Source organism: Rhinoderma darwinii, chromosome 7 (assembly GCF_050947455.1).
Source record: "Rhinoderma darwinii isolate aRhiDar2 chromosome 7, aRhiDar2.hap1, whole genome shotgun sequence".
Lineage (NCBI taxonomy): Eukaryota > Metazoa > Chordata > Amphibia > Anura > Rhinodermatidae > Rhinoderma > Rhinoderma darwinii.
The window spans coordinates 110469097-110494761 of NC_134693.1; the positions used below are offsets into that span (position 1 = coordinate 110469097).

Below are 25665 nucleotides of genomic sequence, written 5' to 3' on the forward strand. Positions count from 1 at the left end.
TTTGTTCTAGCGATTGGTGGGGGTCTCAGTGCTCGGACCCCCACCAATCCAAACTTCTGACATGTCACTATGACACGTCAGAAGTTTCTCAAACGGCCAATTTTGACCTTAAAGGACAGAACAATTTTTTGATATTTTCCTCTTTGCATCGCTGCGCTCATAACTTTTTTTACATTTTTTTCTTCAATGTTACTATATGGGACTGCTTTTTGCGAGACGTGTTGTACTTTATGTAGGCGCCATTTTTTGGTATATTAATATTATCGTTTAATGTATATATATTATTTGGGCAAAAATGCAGAAAAAAGCAGTTCCGATAAATATATCTGTCGTGCACCTTGCTACAGTCGATACCAAACACATGTATATTATTTTATGTTTTGAGACACTTTTTTTTAATTTAACATGGCCTTTTTTATGAATTCGCCTTTTTTTTTTAGTCCCATAGGGGGATCTTTCATTTAGATTTTTTAACTATGATGTACTTGCACATACTGACAGTACACAGGCAGTTATAAGGACATACCGAAGTATATTCTAACAACAAAAAAATATGGTCAGACAGCCCTGGGGTCCCTCAATGGACCATGGGCTATCTGGCCATACAAGGTATGTCCCACGAGCGGATTCTGTGACGTGATCAAAGTGGGGCCCCCCTCCTCATTTTCCTTTGAATGGTGCGATCAGCTTTGATCACAGCATTCAAAGGGTTAACGGCGCAGATGAGGGGTTTCTCTAATCTCTGCCGTTAGAACAGGGCTGCGACTGTGTATTATAGCTGTTGCCCCGCACTTGATTGCGCTGGCACACATGTTGTACCCATGCGACCAGCATGATGTCTACGCTAGTGATTATACGCCAACGTCCAGCCGCTCACGACGAGCATAAATGTCATGCATCAGCAACAGGTTAAAGGAATCCTCCATGTTGAAAAACACTGGCGGCCTATTCTCCGCCAATCGGCACAATAAAGGCCATATCCACGTTCCCTTCATTGCTTACACATGTACTGCGACTTGCCCATATGTGCGGCTGTGCCCGATATTGCAGCTCAGTCCCATTCAAGTGAAGCTTGACCATAATAATCACCCATATGAAGAAATTATTTTTGTACAAAATCAGTCTATATTTTTCATTTTCTGTACAAAATGTAACAAAATAGGAGAATTTACAAGGATCTGCGGGGTGCTGCATGTATTTACAATTTTATATGCCCAAAAGCCGTTTAGCGTCTTCACTTTGAGCCATGAGAGCCTCGCTGGCATATTTCTGAAGAAGTTCCATTTTCTTTCGTCGTATCAGGGCTTCCTCAATCTGTAAAGATAAAAATAAGGCGTTACTTTCTGAAACACAACATTTTTTATATGGGCAGTTTTGCCCACACAGCTATAGCAGAAAGTGTGCGTAGAGAGACAACACAACTAAGGTGGATTCACACGCAGCAAATTTGTCGCAATTTCTGCGAGTGAAAGATCCATTTCATCCATCTGAACATTGTGTTTCTGCAGCACGCGCATGGATTCCTGCAACCTTTACTCAGACGAAGGGGGCGGTCGCATACATTTTTGGGGTTATCCCTCCTGTATTGTCACAGGAGGGACAATCGTATGCAACAGCCGGCTGTGATCACTCCACATGACTGACTCTCTAAAGCTACTATAATACCGGTTAGGGTAGCCCAAAAAGTTTAAAAACAATATTGACAATCCGATGCACATTAAAAATATTTGCCACATTGGGAAAGATTTTCAATATGAAATTCTATTTAACATCCAGATTATATTGAAAGCAAATCTTTACATTTTTTTCTGACTTTAGGCAATGCCTGCAGATCCAGTTACTGCCAGTAATCCAAAGCCAATGACAGACCAGACGTGTACAATACACTCCGATTGGCGCCTGAGCGTTCATAGACATAAGTAGAACAAAACTCAAAAAGTTAGGTGTCAGTAGCAATTTTTAAGATAATTTATTGCATGGCCGCTGAAATATGTATGGCCCAGATTAAATCGGTTGGCAGATTTGAGGTGAAAGATCTGTAGACAATCCTATTCCCTATGAGGTCTTGAAGTTGATCCCCAAACATCATCCATCCAGGGAAACAAGAATCCAAAAGGTAATTTGTTTCCCCCCCCCCTGCGATAAACGGCAGCAGACCTGCCACAGTCTAATGAAATGATAAGTGAATCAAGAAGTTAGGGTTGATAGCTGCCTGCTAAACAATCCGCTCTCTCTAATGTCTAAGGGCTTTCTTAAAATGGCCCAACATGGGCCGTGTAAACGAGCGACGATCAACGAGACAGCTCCTTGATCGGCGCTCATTTGTCCTTTCACAAGGAGCTAAATATGGGCACGAGTGCTCGTTACTACAATCGCTCATCCCCGTGCATTTCCATCATGTCGGCGGCACATCTCCCGCTTTACACAAGGAGTGCTGCCGACAACGATTATATTTTGCGCAGCATACACCACACGATCTGCTGATGAACAAACATTTGCTTGTTCATCGGCTGCTTGTTGCCCTGTTTTACACGGTCCAATTATAGGGCGTACGAGCGTTCATATGAACGCTCGTCCCTGAGCATTGCCCTGTGTACAGGGCCTTAACTTATAAAAAAAAAACACAAAAAAACAAAAACAAAAAAACGGTATATATAAACACTAAATCTTCATTCATTTTCCTAACAAGATATCTTTGCTTCTCCTGTTTAACTCCACATTACCTCTTTTTGAGATGGTACTGGTACGTGTGCAATAAATTTTTGCTGTCCCTCCTCTCTTTCATTCTCATGGTCACTGTCGTCTCCAGACTGAAATACAATCAATATAAGAATTGTCAGTTAAAAGTAAAAAGAATATGACACAAGCGGCATGAAGTCGTCCCCTGCACATAGCTGTATTCTATCGCTTTATACAAAGTCCTAGGGAACATTTTGAGACTTTGCAATAAAGTCCTTTATGAGAGTCTTTCTGGTCCTTCCCCTTTGGAAATGAGAAGATTTTGGAGGCCATTCTCAAAGTGGTTTGACATTTTCAGCTGCCTTTGCCCAGATGGCCACAATGTATCTATATAGTCATCCTAGTATACAGGTAAATCTATACCTGCCATCTGTAATATACCAATGTGGAAGAAAACGAGGTAGTTTAGTTTCAGTCGTGTGGGCTGCGGTAAACGGAAATCCATATTCCATAGAGAATAAATAGAAATATAAAGTGTAAACCATGTCCCCAAATAAACTATAAAACCGTCTAAACATTGCATAAGTCTTAGGACTCTAATCAATAAATAAACATTGACATGCAGGATTTTCATGACCATTGTGTCAATCTGCCATATTAAGCTTTGTTCTGGGCACGAGTTCTAGTCACATATTGGCCTAATCCCGTTACCGGTGTCAGATACGTCCAGAATCACGTTCCAGACACATGACCGCTTGGGCCTGGCTACCTGTGCTAGAATGCTTCGAAAAGGACAAAGGTTTTGCTTAAACTAATTTTGATAAGCTGTTGCCAGGCCAAACATTTTCAGTATAGAATAAACTTTTTGTGGAAATTTAGTTCGGAAATCTATCAGGAGAGCAGGGAAAGGCACGTGTTGCATGGTGCACAATGCTATAATTATTTGTTCCAGTGCCCCCACAATAATGAAAGAAGCCACCGTTATTTACTGCACTTGCTCCACAGCCACGCGTTCTTCATACATGCTCCTTCCCCCGGCCCTCTGCTGGAGTGTATATCAGTCATTTGGTCTGTGCTGGAGTGTATATCAGTCATTTGGTCTGTGCTGGAGTGTATATCAGTCATTTGGTCTGTGCTGGAGTGTATATCAGTATATCAGTCATTTGGTCTGTGCTGGAGTGTATATCAGTATATCAGTCATTTGGTCTGTGCTGGAGTGTATATCAGTATATCAGTCATTTGGTCTGTGCTGGAGTGTATATCAGTATATCAGTCATTTGGTCTGTGCTGGAGTGTATATCAGTATATCAGTCATTTGGTCTGTGCTGGAGTGTATATCAGTATATCAGTCATTTAGTCTGTGCTAAAGCGTAGATCAGTATATTAGTAATTTAGTCTGCGCTGGAGCGTAAATCAGTATATTAGTCATTTGGTCTGTCCTGGAGTGTATATCAGTATTTAGTCTGTGCTAGAGCGTATATCAATCATAGGTTCTGTATGAAACCCACACTAACAAATAGCACTGGTCAAACCCCACAAATCTGTATATAGGATTCATCAGTGATAAATTCACTAGAAAAAGCTGGTGAGAGGAACACGGATACATGGACCAATGGGGTGCCGTTTTTTCCACATCTGTGTTGAAGTGAACTGGAAAACAGCCTGGTGGCCGACAGAAGATCCACTGGCCTCCACCACACTATCTGACCACTACTACCCTAGATCCTGGAGTAAATGGTGTACAAACATTGCATGACAACCCAAGCACAACCTGTCCAATTTAGTTCTAGCCAAAACATCTTTTAGTATAGATTTGCCATTGGATACCTTGTTTCATTAAAGGGGTATTACCAACAAACATTTATGGTATATCCACAGGACATGCCATAAACGTCTGATAGACGCGGGTCCCAACTCTAGGACCTGCACCTATCACCAGAACGAGGGTAACTCATCCCCCATTATACCTTATCAAGAAGTGTCTGGGCGGCTTCCATTTAGAAAAATCACCATACATGAGGTGACCCCTTTAGTATTTTTAGAAAGTGGAAACAAATTTAGACTGGGATTGCCAACCGTCCACATAGAAGTGAACTGTCAGTGAAAAATACCCTATTCATTCTATAATGCTTCATGTATGGTGATTTTGCAAAGTAAGTCTATAAGGTTACAGTCACTTCAGTCAAACGCAAGAAAAAAAAAAAAAGCAAGTAAGCATCATGTCCCTGTCATGTGTTGCATATAACTTTATTACTATCAGCTTCAGATTTTCTGGCCAGCTCTTAACAGCTTAATGAAATAATGAGAGGCATACGTTAACCTCCTTCCTCTTCTATTCTGGAACATTCGGAAAGACCACAAGGCCTTCCGGCCAATTAAACGAATGCCTATATAGCGTTCTATAAAGGAGTTCTGCATCACTGCAGCTTCCAGTCGGGACTAAGGCCTCATGCACACGACCGTGTTTTTGCGGCCGCAATTCCCCCGAAAATCCACGGGAGAATTGCGGCCCCATTCTTTTCTATGGGGCCGTGCATACGACCATAGTTTTTGCGGTCCGTGCACGGCCCGGGAGCCCGGACCGCAGAAAGAACGGGCATGTCTTATTACGGCCCGGTTCTGCGGTCCGGGCTCATTGAAAACAATGGCCGCGGCCATGTGCATGTGCGGGCGGCCTGCGGCTGACAGTCCGCTGACAGTCCGCAGCCGGCCGACCCGAAAATCACGTCCGTGCACACGGCTACGGTCGTGTGCATGAGGCCATACAGTAGTCTACTCTATTACCCACAGCGAAGATTTATTTGTATGTCCACTGTGTTCTACTACCCCTACATAAGGTGCGGCTGCCCACAACTGTGTTAAAAACAAAACAAAACAGGGAATTTTCCTGATGGGTCCAATCCCTTTAATTTCCAAAAAGGAGGTTTCTGTGACATCTGTAATGTGCATGTACCTCATCAGCAGTCACTGCATAGATATTCACTTCTTCCTCTTCCTCATTCTTCTCCCCAGATGCCAGCCGAGCTTCCTTCTCCAATTTCCATTTCTCTATGGCCTCCGCAATTGCTGTAGAAAAGTCACACCACAGGTGAGCACAAAGGCACTCCTACATCTCTCTAATGTGGAGTCTCATAGAAAAGAAATGAAAGCAGCTACAGAATTACCGCAGGGCATCACAAGGGCAAATTTGGTTTGGCATAATCAGTAATCCAATCATCACAATTGTAAAATAGGGCAGGACACTTAAAAGGGCCCCGGTGATGATCGGGCTCATGAAGTGACGTAAAACATTTTGTTTCATTTACTTTAACCTATGATGAATTCTTAACTTTTTTACGTTTTTGCCATCATAGGAGAAGTTGCCAACTGACACCTAGGTAAGGAGATATAATTTGCATACCACGGACTCATTTCATGGTCTGGAAATATTTGTGTCATAGAAATAACCAGTTGGTGGAACAACATAGAAAATACCAGAGCACAGCATTTTAACATGGTTTAGGTAATGAAAATATATGGCCACTTTATATGGGTCATTTTTGAGTGAATTTTTCTTTCACAGTATAAAGTGTAACTAAACTTTTAGAAACTTCTGACATGTCATAGTGACGTCAGATGGGGGTCCGAGCACGGAGACACCCACCGAACTCTAAAACGAAGGGGTGGAAGTGCTTAGGTGAGCTGCTTCCTTTCTGATCAGCTTTTCTCAGAAAGCCGAGCAATTGGTTTACGGGCTCATAGACTTTCTATTGAGCCTGTACACCAACTGCTCGGCTTTCCGAAAAAAGCAGATCAGAAACCAAGCAGATGAGCGCTCACCAGTGCGCTTCTGCCGCTTCGTTTAGCGATCGATGGGGGTCTCAGTGCTCGGTCCCCCACCGATCCAAACTTCTGACGTCACTATGACATGTCAGAAGTTTTCTGAAGGTTTAGTTACCCTCTAAGTTCATAAAAATACATTGAAGTCTTAAAGATAATATTATAACGGCAGCAATGACATTTTGGAGATCCCGGAATGTAGAAAAGCAATTGACATTCCTAGGATGATCAAACTTGCATTACCTCTCTTCTCCTCCTCCAGCTCCAGAGGGACCAACACACCATCATCTTCATCCCTATACCCATAATACTCTGCATCAATCTCTTTCATTAGCTCAGCACGAGTTTTCCGAGGTGGAGGAGCAGCTACAAAAAAAAAAAAAAAAGTTACAATGGCGTCAGGTTACAATATTTATAGCATACAATGCTCTTTCCTGTAACTTGAAACCACATTCAACATACAATGCCACAAAATGTTTAGATCTCAGGCGCGTGTGATTGGCTGGAAGATCTAGCCAATCAGCATGGGCATTTTACTGGTAAAACACCTGCTGTAATGCAGTGCACGTCCTGATTGGCTGTCTACTAGCGCCTCTATACAGTACAGGACTGCACGTCCTGTACTGCTATTTAAACTGCGCCAGGACGACCCCCACCGATCACTAAAACAAAGCGGCAGAAGCGCTCAGGTGAGCGCTGTGCTGCCCCATTTCTGATCATCTCGAAACCCAAGCGAGCGGTTTACGAGCTCAATAAAAAGTCTCTGAGTCCGCACACCGCTTGTTCAGCTTTCTGAGGAAAACTGATCAGAAACGAAGTGCACAACGCTCTCTGCCCCTTAATTTTAGCAATCAGCGGGGGTCTCAGTGCTTGGACCCTCACCAAACAAAACATCTGACATGTTACTGACACGTCAAAAGTTTTTTGAAAAGTTTAGTTACCCTTTAAGACTGTGCTGACACCTTTTATTAGATACCAATACAGCCTATTTACATTGGGTTGGTGAGCAGAGGCGTGTGACATCATGTGTCTGGCGCCATCCTTTACAGTACCAGGTCAGGGAGACTTATAACCCCATACATACTCGTATTATGCATGAGAGGGTCTGGAGGGCACTAGATCGGGTGCCTGCTTACAATTAGTTGGGTGTAAAAAGCGTGGGCTCTAGTACATAACCCCTTTTCAAATCAGCCGATTGCCACAGGTACAGCTTCAGAAACCAGGCAACTTCAAGAGCACCTGGCAAGAAATGTCTCTGAAACGGCTGCAGGGCAGGTGTAGTGTTACACGCTGGCCATTCAAATGAATAGTCATCCATGTAATACATAGAAGCGCCGGGTCCAACAGAGTGAGAGGCGGTATTTGGAAGTGGCTCTCCTCTATGGTTTAGAGCGGAATCCGGAGCAGGGGACCCCAACTATTATGACCATATCATGCCTTTTTTCCAATGGGTTACAATAAAGCAAAAAAACAACAAAAAAAAACAAACTATGAATTGTATGACAAGGACAGTTAGAAACGGAATGTTCTGAAGAAGCGTGACATCTCTAGATCTCGTTTCATGTGATTGAGCAGTAAGTGAATGCAGCATCTTCTCAGGAGGACTCACCCGACTTTAATAATAAACTTCCCAATGTAAGTTATAGTGGGAAATTATATTGAGCCGCTTGATTTTAATTGAGGAAATGCAAATTGAATTTTACTTATTTAATTACAACTCTATGAATCAGACGGTTATACAAATAGAAAGAGTTCTGGCCTTAGCATTTAACACAGGCAACCAGCAAGGATTTTATTATAAAGAATATTGGATACAAATGATTGACTGGTTATACTCAACAAGCATGAAAAGAACAAAAACAGATGTCAGTTCATAAGTCAGGTTCAGCATTTGCACTAGGACACCAGGTTACCATGTTACCATGCCTCCACCCCCGCCAGTGAATTTTGAACAAGGTCACAAATCGAGAGGACTAGCACATGAAGACTAAAGTGATCAGATAAATGTAGACACCAGGGCCATGCTATGCCAAACTTATAGTGGGAGAAATACAAAATAAAGTGAAAGCTCTGGGAATGTTAGAGTATTCCCATCTTAGACATATTTGGCACACCCACAGGACATGCCACGTGGATCCCACCTCTGGTCACAGTGCAATTGTGTACTTTTTATAAACAAAAATTCCATAATAATTTGTTAAGGGGGAAAAAGTATTTTTCGAACCATTTTATTGTACTTTTTGTTTTTGTTTTTAGTCCCACTAGCGGACTAGGCCATGCATGCTTCAATAATACACTGCAATACTTGTAACTCAGGATCAGTACCAGATAAGGATTGTTTTTACAAAGCTAGTCAACTTTTAGGGAATCTCCTCCGTGTGCCGGCCGTTAAAACAACGGCGGTCACGCGGACCCATGCGTTTCAATGGGGCCGTTCACACAACTGTCGTTTCGACATGTCCTATTTTCCTGCGTGTCACGCATCCCGCCATAGACTGTAGTCTGTGGGGGATCCGTGACAACGCGTCCCGCACGGGTCCACCTCGGACGTGGAAAACTGCAGTTTTTCATGTCCGAGTTGGGCTACGTTCGTGTGAATGTAGCCTTAAGTAGAATTTTACATGTCAACTGTAAAATGGTGCTGGAAGTTGTTGGACATGCGCTTTAACCCCTCCCAGCTCGCATTTAGTTAACGTGAGCCACAGGCTTAGGGTATGTTCCCACACACGATACGCTGCAGGTTTTCTGCAACAGACCCTTTAAGAAAACCGCTGGTAAAACGGATACAAACATCAGTGCCAAATAGTGCGTTTTTCCTGCTCATATTGCTGTGGAAACGCTGCGTTTTTACTGGCGGATTTAGTGTTACACAAGGATTATAGAAAATAATAGATGTACCTGTGGATTTCCAGCAGTTTGTTTTTTTGCTGCATAAACTACGTAAAAACTGCAACAAAAATCTGTTGCAGAATTTATGCTCCACATTGAAGTCTATGGGCAAAACATGCAGCATCTTTGCACAGAACCCGCAGCATAAATTGAAAGTCTTACCGCAGAGCACTTTCCGCAAAATTTCTCCGCAGCGTGGGTATGAGATTTTCTAAATCTCTTTCACTTTGCGGCTACTGTAAATGCTGCGGAATTTCCTTACAGAATTCCGTTGCGGAAAATACGGGAACCCAGCCTTAGGCGGCGAGTTGGGGTCATCACATGTGGATATCGGCCGACACCCCGCTCTAACGGCCGGGACTGGAGATAACAACGATCCCAGAAGTTAAACCCCTTCGATACTGCGCTCGTTGCTGACCGTAGAAGTGGTTAAACAGAGAGAGCTAATCCCATCGCCACGCCCTGAACCCCAGGTCTGCTATACATGGAAGCCTATTCGTTTTATACAGACACATATAATGCATTGCAATAAAGAAGTATTGCAATGTATAAGAGAAATCAGAAGGTAAGGTAAGCCCCAAAGTGGAATAAAAAAAAAAAAAGTTGCCTTTTCCCCTCGTACAAAGCCGGGAGGCAGCGGGAGCCGAGTAAGCTAGAATGGGGTTTAAGGGGCCCTGTTCTAGAGATAGGTGCTGGTCCCAGAGGTCGGACCCTCATCCATCTGAGCTTTATGGTATATCCTGTGGATATGCCATAAATGTCCGAGATGGGAAAATCCCTTTAAGTTGGATTTTAGTGACTGTTTCTCAATTCCAATAGATAAAGTACTTACGCTCTTTTTCAAACAGCTCACGAACTCCTGGCAGATCTTTGGCCGCTCCAAAGTACTTGTAGCCTCTGTTTCCTGGCACTTCCTTGCCTTCATGGTCAAGCATCTTGGGCCCTATACGCTATTAAAAAACCAGTTAAAAACATATATCCATGATACTTTACTATCTAGAGATAATGAAAATTGACTGACTTCTACACATAATGTATATGCCAATCAATGTAATAAATACTAGCAAACCAAGACCATGCAAAATAATGTCAAAGTAAGGCTGGGTTCACACTGAGTTTTTTTGCAGGCAGAAAATCTGCCTCAAAATTCCGTTTGGAGTTTTGAGACAGATTTTGCTCTGCGTGCACGCCGATTTACGCCCACGGTCATTGAGCGCCGCAGGCAAAAAAACGCAGCAAAATACGCTTTCTCTGCCTCCCATTGAGGTCAATGGGAGGTCAGAGGCGTAAACGCCCGAAGATAGAGCATGTCCCTTTTTCCCGCGAGCCGTTTTTCCGATCGCGGGAAAAAAACGCCTCCGCTTCCCATTGAAATCAATGGGAGCCATTTTCGGCCGTTTTTCGCACGCGTTTGTTACCGTGTCAAAAAAATCTGTGTGAACTGGCCCTAATTGTCTATAGAATAGTTTTTTTTAAAGGTATTCTCCAAGAGAACGTAAGTAAGGTGGGACGCCGGGACTTTGAAAAGTTTGATATGCATCTCAATTCAATCTCAGAGCTTTCATCTTGAGGGCCAGGGACACAGGAGCTGCAGTGTTTGCAGTACGCAATATAGAGCAATGCGGTCCGCAACACAATGTAACATTCAGTTCCACATTGTGCACAGTATTACAGACTGAAATAGCCATAATTGTCTGGAGGAGGCCCAAAATAATAGAAAATGCATGCGCACACCCTTAAGGCCCTTTTACACCGGCCGATAATCGGCTGGTGCAGTGATCGGCGCTCGTTTTCTCCTGTCACATGGAGCTATGGATGAGGACGAGTGGCCGTTACTCCGATCGCACGTCCCCATCCATTATCATCACGTCGGCAGCGCATCTCCCTGTTTACAGGGAGACCTGCTGCCGACAACAATATTTAACTTTTTTTTTTAAAAACGATACAACCAGCAAATGATTGAGCGTTTGCCCGTTCGTCTGCTGTTCATTCCCGTTTACACAGGGCAATTATTGACAACGAGCGTTATATGAATGCTCGTCTGCCCGATAATCGTCCTGTGTAAAACCCCCTTTAGCTCTTGACAGTAATTTGTATTTACACAGTATTGTCCTAGATAACAGCCCAGACACGTTTTCTGCAGCCAAAAGATCAGATAAATACAATTCTCTGAAGAAAGTTCCTTAGGCTTCGTTCACATCTGCGCCAGGGTCCTTTGGCACCATTGGCCAGGAAACCATTGGCACCGGATCCGTCACCATTGAAATCAATGGTGATGGAAATGGAAACCTCTGGTTTCCGTTTGTGTCAGTCAGCGTCCCGTTCCGACGAAAAGCTCAGACGGAACAGGACCGTGGCGCAGATGTGAACGTAACCTTATACAATTGCTTAAACACTGAGATAATTGTTGTGTTAGGGTAAGTTCACATACTTAGCAAAAAACGTCTGAAAATATAGGAGTGAATTTCAAGGGAAAACCGCACCGGATTTTCAGCATTTTTTTTAGGAACTCACGTTTTTCACGGCCGTTTTTGGACCTGTTTTTCTATAGAGTCAATGAAAAACGGCTCAAGAAGTGACATGCACTTCTTTTTTTGAGTGGCCGTTTTTTCAAAACGGCCGTGTAAAAAAATGCCCCGTTGGAACAGAACGCCGATTTTCCCATTGAAATCAATGGGCAGATGTTTGGAGGCGTTCTGCTCCCGATTTTTCTGACGTTTTTCTGACGTTTATGGCCCGAAAATAAGCCGTATGAACATACCCTTACAATCAAAGCAATCTGAAGATTTATTCCACGATCTCCTCCCTTCATTACAGGTAGAAAGAGACTAGGGATGTCACGATACCAGAATTTGGACTTCGATACCGATACTTCGTTTAGTATTGCGATTTCAATACCAATTTCGATACTTTGCCAACAGTAATAAAAAAAAAAAATTCTTGCGTTTTCTGATGTGAGGCGCGACGTGTGATGAATTTTGAATGCGCCTCACATTAATAGTAATTAATCCCATCATGTTTCTCAGTCATAAAGGGTTAATGTGCGAGGTACATGATGGGGTTAATTACTATTAATGTGAGGAACATGGAGGGTAAATTCATCGCACCTCGCGCCTCACATTAATAAGTGAATGAAAGCCGTGTTCATTTCATTTTTTTACAGCGTACACATCATAAATGATGCAAAAAAATTGTTGTGCGGGTTATTACGGCCGCGCCAATACTGAATGTGTGAATATTTGATGTATTGAGACTTATTTGAATGTTTATTGTAAAAAAGGTGAAGGTGTATTTTTTTTTTAAATTTAACAATACTTTGTTTTTACTTTATTTTTAAACTTTAATGTACTGACCTATATCAGATATGTGCCAGTACATTAGCCTGTGGACAGATAGCACACAGGCAGTTGTTAGGACATACTTGGGTATGTCCTAACAACATGAAATATGGTAAGACAGCCCTGGGGTCCGTCAATAGACCCTGGGCTGTCTGCCCATATATGGTATGGCCCTCGATCGCGTCACAGGAATTCCCTGTGACGCGATCCAGGGGCATCCCATCCCCCCTTCTCATTTTCTCCTGAATGCTGCAGTCAGCTGTGATCGCAGCATTCAGGGGAATAACGGCGGAGATGAGAGGTTTCTCTGATCTCCGTCGTTTTAGAGCGGGGCTGCGGCTGTGTAATACAGCCATTGCCCCGCTCCTGACAGGAAGTGCGCGCGCGGTCAGCATGAGGAGGTGCGGCCGGCGCTGCACTAATGAGCGGCAGTTTAGGCACTGGAGAGAGAACATGGGGGTGTTTTGTAGAGCGCCCGCCATGTTCCGTCTTCAGTGCCGCCGCTCATTAGTGCAGCGCTGGCCGCATCGCATCATCCTGACCCCGCGAACTTATCATGACTCAGGAGCGGGGCTGTGGCTGAATTACACAGCCGCGCTCCCATGCATTCATGTATTACTATACTGAGCTGTGCGGCTACGCAGCTCAGTATCGAAATACAGGAAATAGCGGTATTGAACCGTTTAGGGATGCACAATATCTAAGTTTCGATGCACAGTGCATCCCTAAAAGAGACTGTCACCAGTTTATTAATAAGGCTTGAGAAAGACTCCGGTTGCGAGAGCCGAAACGTTGCACTTTTGGGGTCAATAAATCACCCACTTTTTTCACCATAAGCCTTTGTGAGTGCTGCCGATTTACTGCTTTTTGTCTAGAGGGACAGTGGTCAGTTCCCTAAGGCTTGCACCCCCTTTCATTTAAGCCTGTGCTGCTGGATTCTATTTTTGTATCCAGTTTATTAATTCCCCATCTCCTCACTAATCTAATAGGCGCTTTGCTGCTGAGAACTACAGTGTGATTTATTTTTAAAAAAACGTTAATTATTTGCAAATTATTTGCAAAGCTATGAGCATTTTTCTAAATATGATGTGTCTCTAATAGCCAAATAGGAGGTGGGTGGTGTAATGTTTTCTGTATGACGCTGTCCAATCAGCATCCAGCTTCTCCCCCTTCCCTGCCCAGCAACACAGCGTGATCATATAGTATACAGCTTCCATTCCCGACTGTGTATTCAACTGGTGATATCTCCAGCAAGAACTGCGATCCTGGCGTCATGTGAAAGATTAGAATCTCACCGAGATATGGCTATTTGAAGTGATTCCCCTTCCCTCCAGCCTCAGTCTCTCACACTGTGTGAAGCAGCTTCATGCTGATAGGTCAGTGTCAGAGGCTGTGAGGAGGCTCCACCTCAGGAGAATCGCTGCTGTTACCTCCCACTTGTCTATTAAAGGTTCATCTACATATTTAGAAAAATGCTCATAATTTTTTAAATAATAAACGTCTTAGGACACAATTTTCACTGGCATTATCAGGGTGACAGCGCCTATTAGAATAGTTAGGAGATAGGGCATTACTAAACTAGTGACAGATCCTCTTTAAGCTGGCCATACGCATAACAGAAAAGTCTTCCAAAATGGGCAATTTTTGTCTAAGGGCCTTTTTACACTGGCCAATTATCGGCAAACGAGAGTTTACAAAATGCTCGTTCCCGATAATTGTCCTGTGTAAACGCAAACGCTCGTTCAGCGGCAGATTGTAGTTTATACAGCCTAAAATATTATCATTGTCGGCAGCACATCTCCCTGTAAACAGGGAGACGCGCTGCAGACGTAATAGAAATGTATGGGGGCGAGTGATCGTAGTAATGAGCGCTCGTCCCCGTACACAGCATCTTGTGAAAGGAGCAAACGAGCGCCGATCATTGAGCTGTCTCGTTGATCGCCACTTGTTTACATGGCCCGACGTGGACCGTGTAAAAGAGCACCGATCAACGAGACAACTCGTTGATCGGCGCTCGTTTGCTACTTTCACAAGAAGCTGTGTACGGGGACGAGCGCTCATTACTAAGATTGCTCGCCCCCATACATTTCTATCATGTCGGCAGGACGTCTCCCTGTGTACAGGGAGATGTGCTGCTGACAACGATAATATTTTAGGCTGCATAAACTATACAAATCAGCCGATGAACAAGCGTTTGCTCATTCATTGGCTGATCGTTGCCCTGGAACGAGCGTTCGGTGGACGCTCGTTTGCCCGATAATTGGCTCGTGTAAAAGGGCCTTAACTATAGTCTGTAAAATTTGCGAAAGCCGACGGCAGACTGTTTGCTGAAGTTGTGATTGGCAAGTTTGGAAAATTTCGTCCATGGTCGGCAGAAACTACTTGTATGGCACGGTCAGCGAAATTCGGACAATCATTTGTCATTGTGCACAAAGCCCCAAGAAATCAGTTTTTTTTTGTAAAACGGACTCCCTGACCGGCCACTTTTGTCTTTTTTGTAGCTGGTGCGATTGTTTATTTAAACGATTGATCGGTATCTTACGTGTATGGCCAGCATTACATCTGCACTATACAATTTTACAAAAAACGTTTCAGTTTTCCATACAAACAAAAGGTTATCTCCGTAAAGAGAATTTTTTTCGGTTACTACGTTTATCTGACGGTATGAATGAATGTCGCACATATATGTAAAAGACAATTATCTTTGTTCTCTGCAGAAAATTTTCACATGTATGGTCAGTTTAAGAATTGTACTTACCCCATAATCAGGACCACCGAGCTCTTTAATCCGGACCTCCCAGTGACCTTTTTCTCGGATTAGCTTGTTTATTTCATCATTTAAGTCACGGATCCTGAATTCGCCAAGACCAGCTAAACAGAAGGGGATAGATTTTTAATATCTTCACAGCAGTTTGACACATTGCCTCATTAGAATATGAAGAAGTCATTTTTAGAGACTTTCTATTGAGAAAATGCAATAATTCGCATTCAATTTGATAACGTTCCATGTCCGTGTTATACAATGTTTTGGCTCCTTCTTAGTGACAGAGTGGGATCTGCATAGTCGTGCAGAATCTAGGGTGTCACATGCAGAGAACAAAAACGTCTAATATTTTATTGTAGCCTCATTATTTAGATACAAGCCTGTAGAAAATAAAGTGCTTTTTTTTGTGGGATTTTTTTTTTTTTTTTTTTAACTTTCCAGCGGGGCGGCCATATTGGAGGCACACACTAGCTTCTTGTTTTGTTTGTATATTTACCAGAGTGTGCGCGCTTTATGGCAGCTGAAATCAACGGAAGTCAATTGACAGAGAAATGTCATGGACAATTACAGAAAAGCCCCGCGGAGTGGCATGGACTCTACCATGATTCCGCCCTCAGTTGCACCGGCAGCCTGCTCACTAATGGGCGCTCAGTATTGCGGGTAAAACGTCTGTTTACCTGTAAAAACGTGCGGCCATAAAGGGTGTATTCATTAACCCCTTTAGGAGACAGCCTGTTCTGGCCTTGTGGCACAGCCGATTTTTTGCAAATCTGACATGTGTCACTTTATGTGGTAATAACGTTGGAATGCTTTTACCTATCCAAGCGATTCTGAGATTGTTTTCTCGTGACATATTGTACTTTATGATAGTGAAAAAATTTGGTCGATAAATTCAATATTTATTTGTGAAAAACTTCAAATTTTAGCAAAAATTAAAATTTTTCTAAATTTAAATGTGTTTGCTTGTAAAACAGATAGTAATACCACACAAAATAGTTACTAGTTAACATCCCCCATATGTCTACCTTATGTTTGAATCATTTTTTTTCACGTACTTTTATTTTTCTAGGACGTTACAAGGCTTAGAACTTTAGCAGCAATTTCTCATATTTTCAAGAAAATGTCAATAGGCCATTTTTTTCAGGGACCAGTTCAGTTCTGAAGTGGTTTTGAGGGCCTTATATATTAGAAAGTCCCCATAAATCACCCCGTTTTGAAAACTGCACCCCTCAAAGTATTCAAAACCACATTCAGAAAGTATTTTAACCCTTTAGGCGTTTCACAGGAATTAAGGCAAAGTAGAGGTGAAATTTATAAATTTCATTTTTTTTGCCGCCATTCATTTGTAATAAAAAAAAAAAAGGTTTTACCAGAGAAACGCAACTCAATATTTATTGCCCAGATTCTGCAGATTTTAGAAATATCCCACGTGGCCCTAGTGTCCTAATGGACTAAAGGAGCAGCTAGTGGATTTTGGGGCCTCCTTTTTTTAGGAATATATTTTAGGCACCATGTCAGGTTTGAGGAGGTCTTGTGGTACCTAACCAGTCGAAGCCCCACCAAAAGTCATTTTTCTAGGGGTATAGTTAGCATTTTGACCCCACAGTTTTTTTTGCAGAATTTAGTGGAATTAGTCTGTGAAGATGAAAATCACCTATTTTTCTGTTGAAACATAGAATTTTTTCATTTTTACAAGGAATAAAGGAGAAAAAGCACCCCAACATTTGTAAAGCAATTTCTCCTGATTACGGCAATACCCCATATGTGGTCGTAAACTGTGGTTTGGACCCACAGCAGGGCTCAGGAGGGAAGGAGCGCCTTTTGGATTTTGGAGAGCAGATTTTGCTGGATTGGTTATTAGTGCCATGTCGGGTTTGCAACGCCCCGGAGGGACCAAAACAGTGGAAACCCCCCAAAAGTTACCCTATTTTGGAAACTACACCCCTCAAGGAATTTTTGTAGGGGTATAGTGAGCATTTTGACCCCACAGGATCTTTTTTAGAGCTAAGGTGACCAAAAAACAAAGATTTTGGCACTTTCAATTCTTTATTTCTTACAGCGTTCAACGTGCAAAATAAATTACGTTTTACTTTATTCTGCCGGTCAGTACGATTACGGCGATACCATACGTGTATAGTTTTTTTAAAGTTTTGCAGCGTTTGCACAATAAAATGACGTTTCTATAAAAGAATTTATTTTCTGAGACACGCTATTCTGAGCCGTAACTTTTTTTCGTCAAAAAAGCTGTGGGAGGTCTTGTTTTTTTGCGGGAAGGGTTGTAGTTTTTATTGGTACTATTTTGGGGTAAATGCGACTTTTTTATCACTTTTTATTCTATATCTTGGGAGGGGTGGTGACCAAAAAAATAGCGATGCTGACATAGTTTTCCGTTTATTTTGTTTGCGGCGTTCACCGTGCGGAAAAATTAACATTATAGTTTCATAGTTTGGGTCGTTACGAACACGGTCATACCAAATGTGTACTTTTTTTTTTTAACGTTTTCATTTTTTCCCTATAACAAATAACTTACTATAGAAAAAAAACAACTTATTTTTACACTTTTCTAAAACATTTTTATTAACTTTTTACACTTTCTTTTTTTGTTTATTCACTTTTTTTTACTTTTTACGCTTTATTTTTTTGACCTGCAGCTCTGATCGCTGCTAGAATACATTACCCTACCTAGGTAGTGTAACGTATTCCAACTGTCAGTGTGACGTCACAGTCACTCTGACAGTTGGTCTACGACGATCAGCAGAGGCTGATCCTCATAGGCTTCCATACATGGCAGACCTGGAGGCCGTTGCCTGGCCTACGGATGCCATCACAAGCATCAGCAGCCCCCACAATTGAATGGGGGCTGCTGATGTGCTACAAACCCCCTACATGCGGAGATCGCAATCGAGCCCCGCATGTAATGGGTTAATTGACTAAATCAGCGGCGATGAGCCGCTGATCGGCAACACTGGAGTGTCAGCTGTCGGGGACAGCTGATCTCCAAGTTCCTGATGCACACTGTCGCCGACAGTGTGCATCGGGAACGACACAGTGACTTCCTGTCACTCTGACAGGAAGCCTATCAGGACCAGCCGAAGGTTGGTCCTGATGGGCTTCCGTCCATGGCAGACACGGAAGCCATTGTTTGGCTTCCGTGTTTGCCATACTAACTATCGGCAAACCCCGCGATTTCGGACCGGGGTCTGCCGATATGTTAGAAACCCCCAAAATTAGACGATTGCACCCGATCGCCGAATTTAAGGGGTTAATTCGCCGAAACCAGCTGCAAAGGACCGCTGGTCGGCAAGAGTGGAGTGTCAGCTGTCGGCGACAGCTGACCTCCCGGTTCCCGGTGCACACTGTCGCCGACAGTGTGCACCGGGAAAAACTCAGTAACTGTACGTCCTTGTGCGCTAAGACACTGGCAGCAGGAACGTACAGTTGCGTCCTGGTGCGCCTAGGGGTTAATGACCAATCGATTTTGCAGGTAAACAGACGTTTTAGGCCGGATTCACACGAGCGTTGCGTTTTTGCGCGCGCAAACAACGCGGCGTTTTGCGCGCGCAAACACCATTGACAGCTGCGTGTGTCATCCGTGTCTGATGCGCGGCTGCGTGATTTTCGCGCAGCCGCCATCATAGAGATGAGTCTAGTCGACGCCCGTCACTGTCCAAGGTGCTGAAAGAGCTAAATCTTTCAGCACCCTCGACAGTGAATGCCGTGAAAAAAAGAAAAAGTTCGTACTTACCGAGAACTTCCCGGCCGTTGCCTTGGTGACGCGTCCTTGGTGACGCGCCTCTCGACATCGGGCCCCACCTCCCTGGATGACGCGCCAGTCCATGTGACCGCTGCAGGCTGTGCTTGGCCTGTGATTGGCTGGAGCTGTCACTTGGCCTGAATTGTCATCCCGGGAGGTCAGACTGGAGGAAGACGCCGGGAGTTATCGGTAAGTCAGAACTTCTTTTTTTTTTTTACAGGTTCATGTTTATTGGGATCGGTAGTCACTGTCCATGGTGCTGAAACAGTTTAACTCTTTCTGCACCATGAACAGTGACTATCTCCTGACGTCGCGTACCGATAATTTTTTTGCCGAGTTCGGCCGAACCCGGTGAAGTTCGGTTCGCTTGTCCGGCTTCGCTAATCGCAAAGACACTCCGTTTGGATGTTCGGAAACAGAAAAGCACGTGGTGCTTTTCTGTTTACATTCATCCTTTTGACAGCTGTTGCGCAAACACGCAGTTCGCACGGAAGTGCTTCCGTGCGACATGCGTGGTTTTCACGCACCCATTGACTTCAATGGGTGCGTGATGCGTTGAAAACGCAGAATCAACGGACATGTCGTGAGTTTTTTGCAACGGAGCAACGCTGCGCAAAAAACGCTGCCATGTCTGCACGGCCCCATTGACTAATATAGCTACGGGCAACGCACGTGAAAATCACGCGCGTTGCACACGTGTATTTTACGTTCGTCTGAATAAGCCCTTACCAGCAACATTGCGTGGACGCTTAAGAGAATACGATAGACAGCAATCAAATGTACATTTAAAAAAAAGTTAGCCTTAAAGGAACAGTGTCATCACAAATTATTTTTTTATATGTTAAAGATGTTAGTGCTTTATTAAAAACGTTTATATTCATTTGTGTGTTTGTGTTTTACTTTTTCTTATTTTTACACTTTTTCTTCCCTATGGGGGCTGCCATTTTTTGTTCCATTTCTGTATGTGTCGATTAACGACACATACAGACATGGAATACGGCAGCCACAGTCCCATAGGGACTGCGAACGGCTCCCGTCCCATTGACTTCAGTGTACGGCGTCTGTGTGGGAACTGCGCATGCGCCGCTCCCACACAGTCCAATTCGAAATTGGCGCCGTCCGGCGCCATTTTCCTGTGGACCGGAAGTCGCGGCCGGACAGTAATATTACTACTTCCGGTCGCGGCTTCCGGATTTGTGCACTTGGACCAGCGGCAGCAAACGGAGCGGACGGGCCGGAGGGAGCCGCGGCGGCAGGAGCAGGTAAGAGATTTCAATGTATGTTCGTGTTTGTGTGTGTTTACTACTGTATGTAAACCTACTACACTGTGTGTTAGCTCAAAAAATGGCGACACACAGTGTAGGAGGTTACACCGTTCAAACCCCTCGTTTATCCCGGCACTAGCCAGGATAAAGGAGGGGGGGATGCGGAGAGCTCACTAGAGCGAGGGCTTTTTACCCAATTTTGCAAAGCTGCAATTTTGGGAATAGCTCCATCTAGTGACCAAAAATGGGTAGTATTATAAATTAGAATTAATTTATAATATTTCCTGACTCGTGAAAAAAATAAAAAAAATTTGAACAATGTTTAATCACCCACACACTAAATAATTTAAAAAAAAAAACCATGTTTTTCTGGCAACACATTGCCTTTAAAGAGACTCTGTCACCAGATTATAAGTGCCCTATCTCCTACATAATGCGATCGGCGCTGGAATGTAGAGAACAGTGGTTTTTATTTTGAAAAACGATCATTTTTGACCAAGTTATAAACAATTTTAGATTTATGCTAATTCGTTTCTCATTGTTCCAGCCCAGCTTCTTTCACTGCACAATCACACTGTAACAATGGGCTGGAACAATGAGAAGTGTAGGACACGGATTGGTCACCGATTGGTCAGCGTCATACACTCCTCTTCACAACGCCCAGTTGTCTATTAAGAAACTAATTAGCATAAATCTAAAATTGTTTATAACTTGGTCAAAAATAATCTTTTTTCAAAATAAAAACCACTGTTATCTATTAGGCCGGATTCACAAGAGCGTGTTCAGTCCGTGATATACGGTCCGTATGTCGGCAGTATTTCCCGGACTGAGCAGTGTAGGGAGCTGGGCTCTTACCGTCATCTATGACGCTAGGAGTCGATGCCTCTCTGCGGGAAAACTGTCTGGTACTGATAACATGTTTTCAGTACGGGACAGTAGTTCCGTGGAGAGGCAAGGACTCCTAGCATCATAGATAACTATGAAGCTAGGAGCCCGGCTCCCTGCACTGTGTTCGGTCTGGGAAATGCGGCCGACCTGCGGACCGTACATCACGGACTGAACGCGCTCGAGTGAATCCGGCCTTACAGCGCCGATCAGATTATGTAGGAGATAGGGCACTTATAATCTGGTGACTGACCCTCTTTAACCCCTTCCCGCTCCTTGACGTACTATTACGTCATGGCAGCTGTATCGTTCGCGCTCCATGCCGTAATAGTACGTCTCGGGAGTAACGGCCGTTTCGGCCGTCCTCCCGACACATACAGGAGCTGTGACGCTGCTGTCTTGTTCAGCAGCTGTCACAGCTCCTACAGCGGGGACCGATCGCTGTGTCCCCGCTGATTAACCCCTTAAAAGCCGCGTTCTATAGAGATCGCGGCTTTTTAGGGGTTAAGCTGCCATCGCCGGCCTGCTACGCGATAGCGGCCGGCGATGGTGACTATGGCAACCGGACACCAAACAATGGCGTCCGGCTATGCCATAGACGGAAGCCTAGTGGGTCCTGACGTTGTCACTATGCTTGCTGTCAGTGAGTAGCTGACAGCTCTAATACACTGCACTACGCATGTATTAGAATAGCGATCAGGGCCTCCTGCCCTCATGTCCCCTAGTGGGACAAAGTAATAAAGTAAAAAAAAGTTACAAAAAGATGTGTAAAAATAAGAAAATAAAAGATTTAAAAGTAATAAAAGTAAAAATCCCCCTTTTTCCCTTATCAGTCCTTTATTTGTTTTTTATATATTTTTATTAATAATAAACTATACATAATTGGTATCGCCGCGTCCGTAACGGCCTGAACTACAAAATTATTTCATTATTTATCCCGCACGGTGAACGCCGTAAAATAAAATAATAATAAACCGAACCACAATCACAATTGTTTGGTCACTTCACCTCCCAAAAAATGGAATAAAAAGAGATCAAAAAGTTGCATATACCGAAAAATGGTGCTGATCGAAACTACAGTTCGTTACGCAAAAAGTCCTCGCACGGCTTTATTGATTGAAAAATAAAAACGTTCTGGCTCTTAGAATAAGGTAACACAAAAAGTGAGTGATTTTTTACAAAACTTATTTTATTGTGCAAACGCCATAAGACATAAAAAAAAAATATAAACATCTGGTATCGCCATAATCGTATCGCCCCGCAGAATAAAGTGAATATGTCATTTATAGCGCACAGTGAACGCTGGAAAAAAAACGAAAAAAAAAAACAATCGTACAATTGCTGTTTTTTAGTCACCACGCCACCTAAAAATAGAATAAAAACTGATCAAAAAGCTGCATGCACCCCAAGAAATCTACAATGGATTCCTCAAGGGGTCTAGTTTCCAAATTGGGGTCACTTTTGGGGGGTTCCCAATGTTTTGGCACCACAAGACCTCTTCAAACCGGACATGGTGCCTAATAAAAAAGAGGCTTCAAAATCCACTAAGTGCTACTTTGCTTCGGAGGCCGGTGCTTCAGTCCATTACCGCACTAGGGCCACATGTGGGATATTTCTCTAAACTGCAGAATCTGGGCAATACGTATTGAGTTGCGTTTCACTGATAAATCCTTTTGTGTTATAAAAAAAATGGTATAAAGAGGATTTTCTGACAAAAAAAAAATGTAAATTTCACCTCTACTTTGCTCTAAATTTTTGTGAAACACCTAAAGGGTTCATAAACTTTCTACATGCTGTTGTGAATACTTTGAGGGGTCTAGTTTCTAAAATGGGGTATTTGATAGGGGTTTCTAATAAATGGGCCCCTCAAAGCAACTTCAGAACTGAACTGGAACCTAAAAAAATAAATAAATGAGGCAATACTTTGCTTCTTACATTATACTGATAATGAGCCGTGCCCACCCCGAGATGGCCCCAGTTTTGACCGTTTGTATAAACGGAGACCCCTATTAGACCGTTCCAGTGCCCGGTTTTCCCAAGCATACACCCCCGAGAAGTGTATTTCTATTGATGAGTCCCTGGTACATTTTAAAGGGAGGGTTCAATTCCGCGAGTACCTGCCGGGTAAGAGGGCAAGGTATGGCGTGAAGATGTATAAGCTGTGAGAGTGCATCAGGGTATACCTACAGGTTTAGGATATATGAAGGAAATGCTACCCCCAAACCAGACTGCATCCTGGACTACAATAGGTACATGAGAGGGGTGGACTTGTCAGATCAAGAACTGAAGCCCTACAGCGCCATGCGGTGTGGTATAAGAAGCTGGCCGTGCACATCATACAGATGGCATTGTACAATGCGTACATGCTACGTCGATGTGCAGGCCAGATGGGAACTTTCCTGGAATTTCAAGAGGTGATTATCAAGAACCTAATCTTTAGGGACCAAGAAGGGGGGGCACCCAGTACTTCTGGAAGCGGGGCCACATGCATCGTACCAGGGCAACACTTTCCAGGAGAAGTTCCCCAAACTGGCAAGAAGGGAAAAAGTCAAAAGAGGTGCAAAGTCTGCTATAAGAGGGCGATAATGGATGACACAATATATCAATGTGACACGTGTCCCGAATAACCAGAGCTCTGTATGAAAGAGTGTTTTAAAATTTATCATACATCCCTTGGTTTATAATTTACCCCAATTTTACTTACCCTGATGCACTCCACACAGCTTATCCCCCCTCGTCTTTCCCCTCTGGGCCCTGCTGTGTGCCCAGGCAGCTGATAACAGCCACATGTAGGTTATTGCCATACCCGGGAGAACCCACATTACAGTTTATGGGGTGTAGGTCTCCGGTCAAAATGCTCACTACACCTCTAGATGAATGCCTTAAGGGTGTAGTTTTTAAAACGGGGTCACTTCTTGCGGGTTTCAACTGTACTGGTACCTCAGGGGCTTCTGCATACATGACTTCGCACTAGAAAATCCCCAGTAGGCCAAATGGTGGTCCTTTCCTTCAGAGCCCTCCCATGGGACCAAACGGCAGTTTATCACCACAAATGGGGTATTGCGGCACTCAGAACAAATTGCGCAACAGAATGGGGTATTTTGTTTCTTGTGAAAATAAGAAATTTTCTGCCAAAACGACATATTATTTGAAAAAAATAATTTTGTTTTCATTCCCAGCCCAATTCAAATAAGTTCTGTGAAAAAACTATGGGGTCAAAATGGTCACAACACCCATAAATTAATTCCTTGAGGGGTGTAGTTTCCAAAATGGGGTCATTTGTGGTGGGTTTCTATTGCTTTGATACCTCTGGGGCTCTGCAAATGCGACATGGCACCCGAAAACCAAACCAGCAAAATCTGTACTCCAAAGAACACATAGCGCTCCTTCCCTTCGGAGGCCTCCCATGGGCCCAAACGGCAGTTTATTGCCACAAATGGGGTATTGATGCACTCAGGAGAAATTGGGCAACAAAATTGAGTATTTTGTTACCTGTGAAAATAAGAAATTTTGGTAAAAAATTACATCTTATTGGAAAAAATGTCATTTTTTTTAATGTCACAGCCCAATTGAAATAGGTGCTGTGAAAAAACTGTGTGGTCAAAATGCTAACAACAACCATAAATGAATTCCTTGAGGGGTGTAGTTTCCAAAATGGGGTCACTTTTGGTGGGTTTCCATTGCTTTGATACCTCTGAGGCTCTGCAAATGCGACATGGCACCCGAAAACCAATCCAACAAAATCTGGACTCCAACAAACATATAGCGCTCCTTTCCTTCTGAGCCCTCCCATGGGCCCAAACGGCAGTTTATCACCACAAATGGGGTATTGCCACACTAAGGACAAATTGGGCAACAAAATGGGGTATTTTGTTCCCTGTGAAAATAAGAAATTTTGATCACAAATGACATTTTATTGGAAAAAATGACATTTTTTTCATTTCAGAGCCCAATTCAAATACGTGCTGTGAAAAAACTGTGCGGTCAAAATGGTAACAACAACAACCCTAAATGAATTCCTTGAGGGGTGTAGTTTCCAAAATGGGGTCACTATTGGGGGATTCCTACTGTTTTGGCACCTCAACACCTCTTCAAACCTGGCATGCTGCCTAAAATATATTCTAATAAAAAGGAGGACTCAAAATGCACTAGGTGCTTCTTTGCTTCTAGGGCTTGTGTTTTAGTCCACAAGCGCAGTAGGGCCACATGTGGGACATTTCTAAAAACTGCAGAATCTGGACAATACATATTTAGTAGTGTTTCTCTGGTAAA

At 43.3% G+C, this 25665-nt stretch overlaps 1 protein-coding gene across 1 annotated transcript in view; it reads right to left on the minus strand.

Moving 5' to 3' along the window:
- Positions 1 to 1102: 1102 nt before the first annotated feature.
- The window catches only part of ISY1 (ISY1 spliceosome associated protein), a 35746-nt gene continuing 11183 nt past the window's right edge, over positions 1103 to 25665 (minus strand). The window contains exons 6-11 of the mRNA XM_075832347.1: positions 15484 to 15596; positions 10220 to 10337; positions 6742 to 6864; positions 5633 to 5745; positions 2724 to 2810; positions 1103 to 1314 (exon numbers count right to left, since the gene is read on the minus strand). Of these exons, the coding sequence (XP_075688462.1) occupies positions 1207 to 1314; positions 2724 to 2810; positions 5633 to 5745; positions 6742 to 6864; positions 10220 to 10337; positions 15484 to 15596 (662 nt within the window). The 3' untranslated portion in view covers positions 1103 to 1206. The remainder of the gene's footprint in view (positions 1315 to 2723; positions 2811 to 5632; positions 5746 to 6741; positions 6865 to 10219; positions 10338 to 15483; positions 15597 to 25665) is intronic.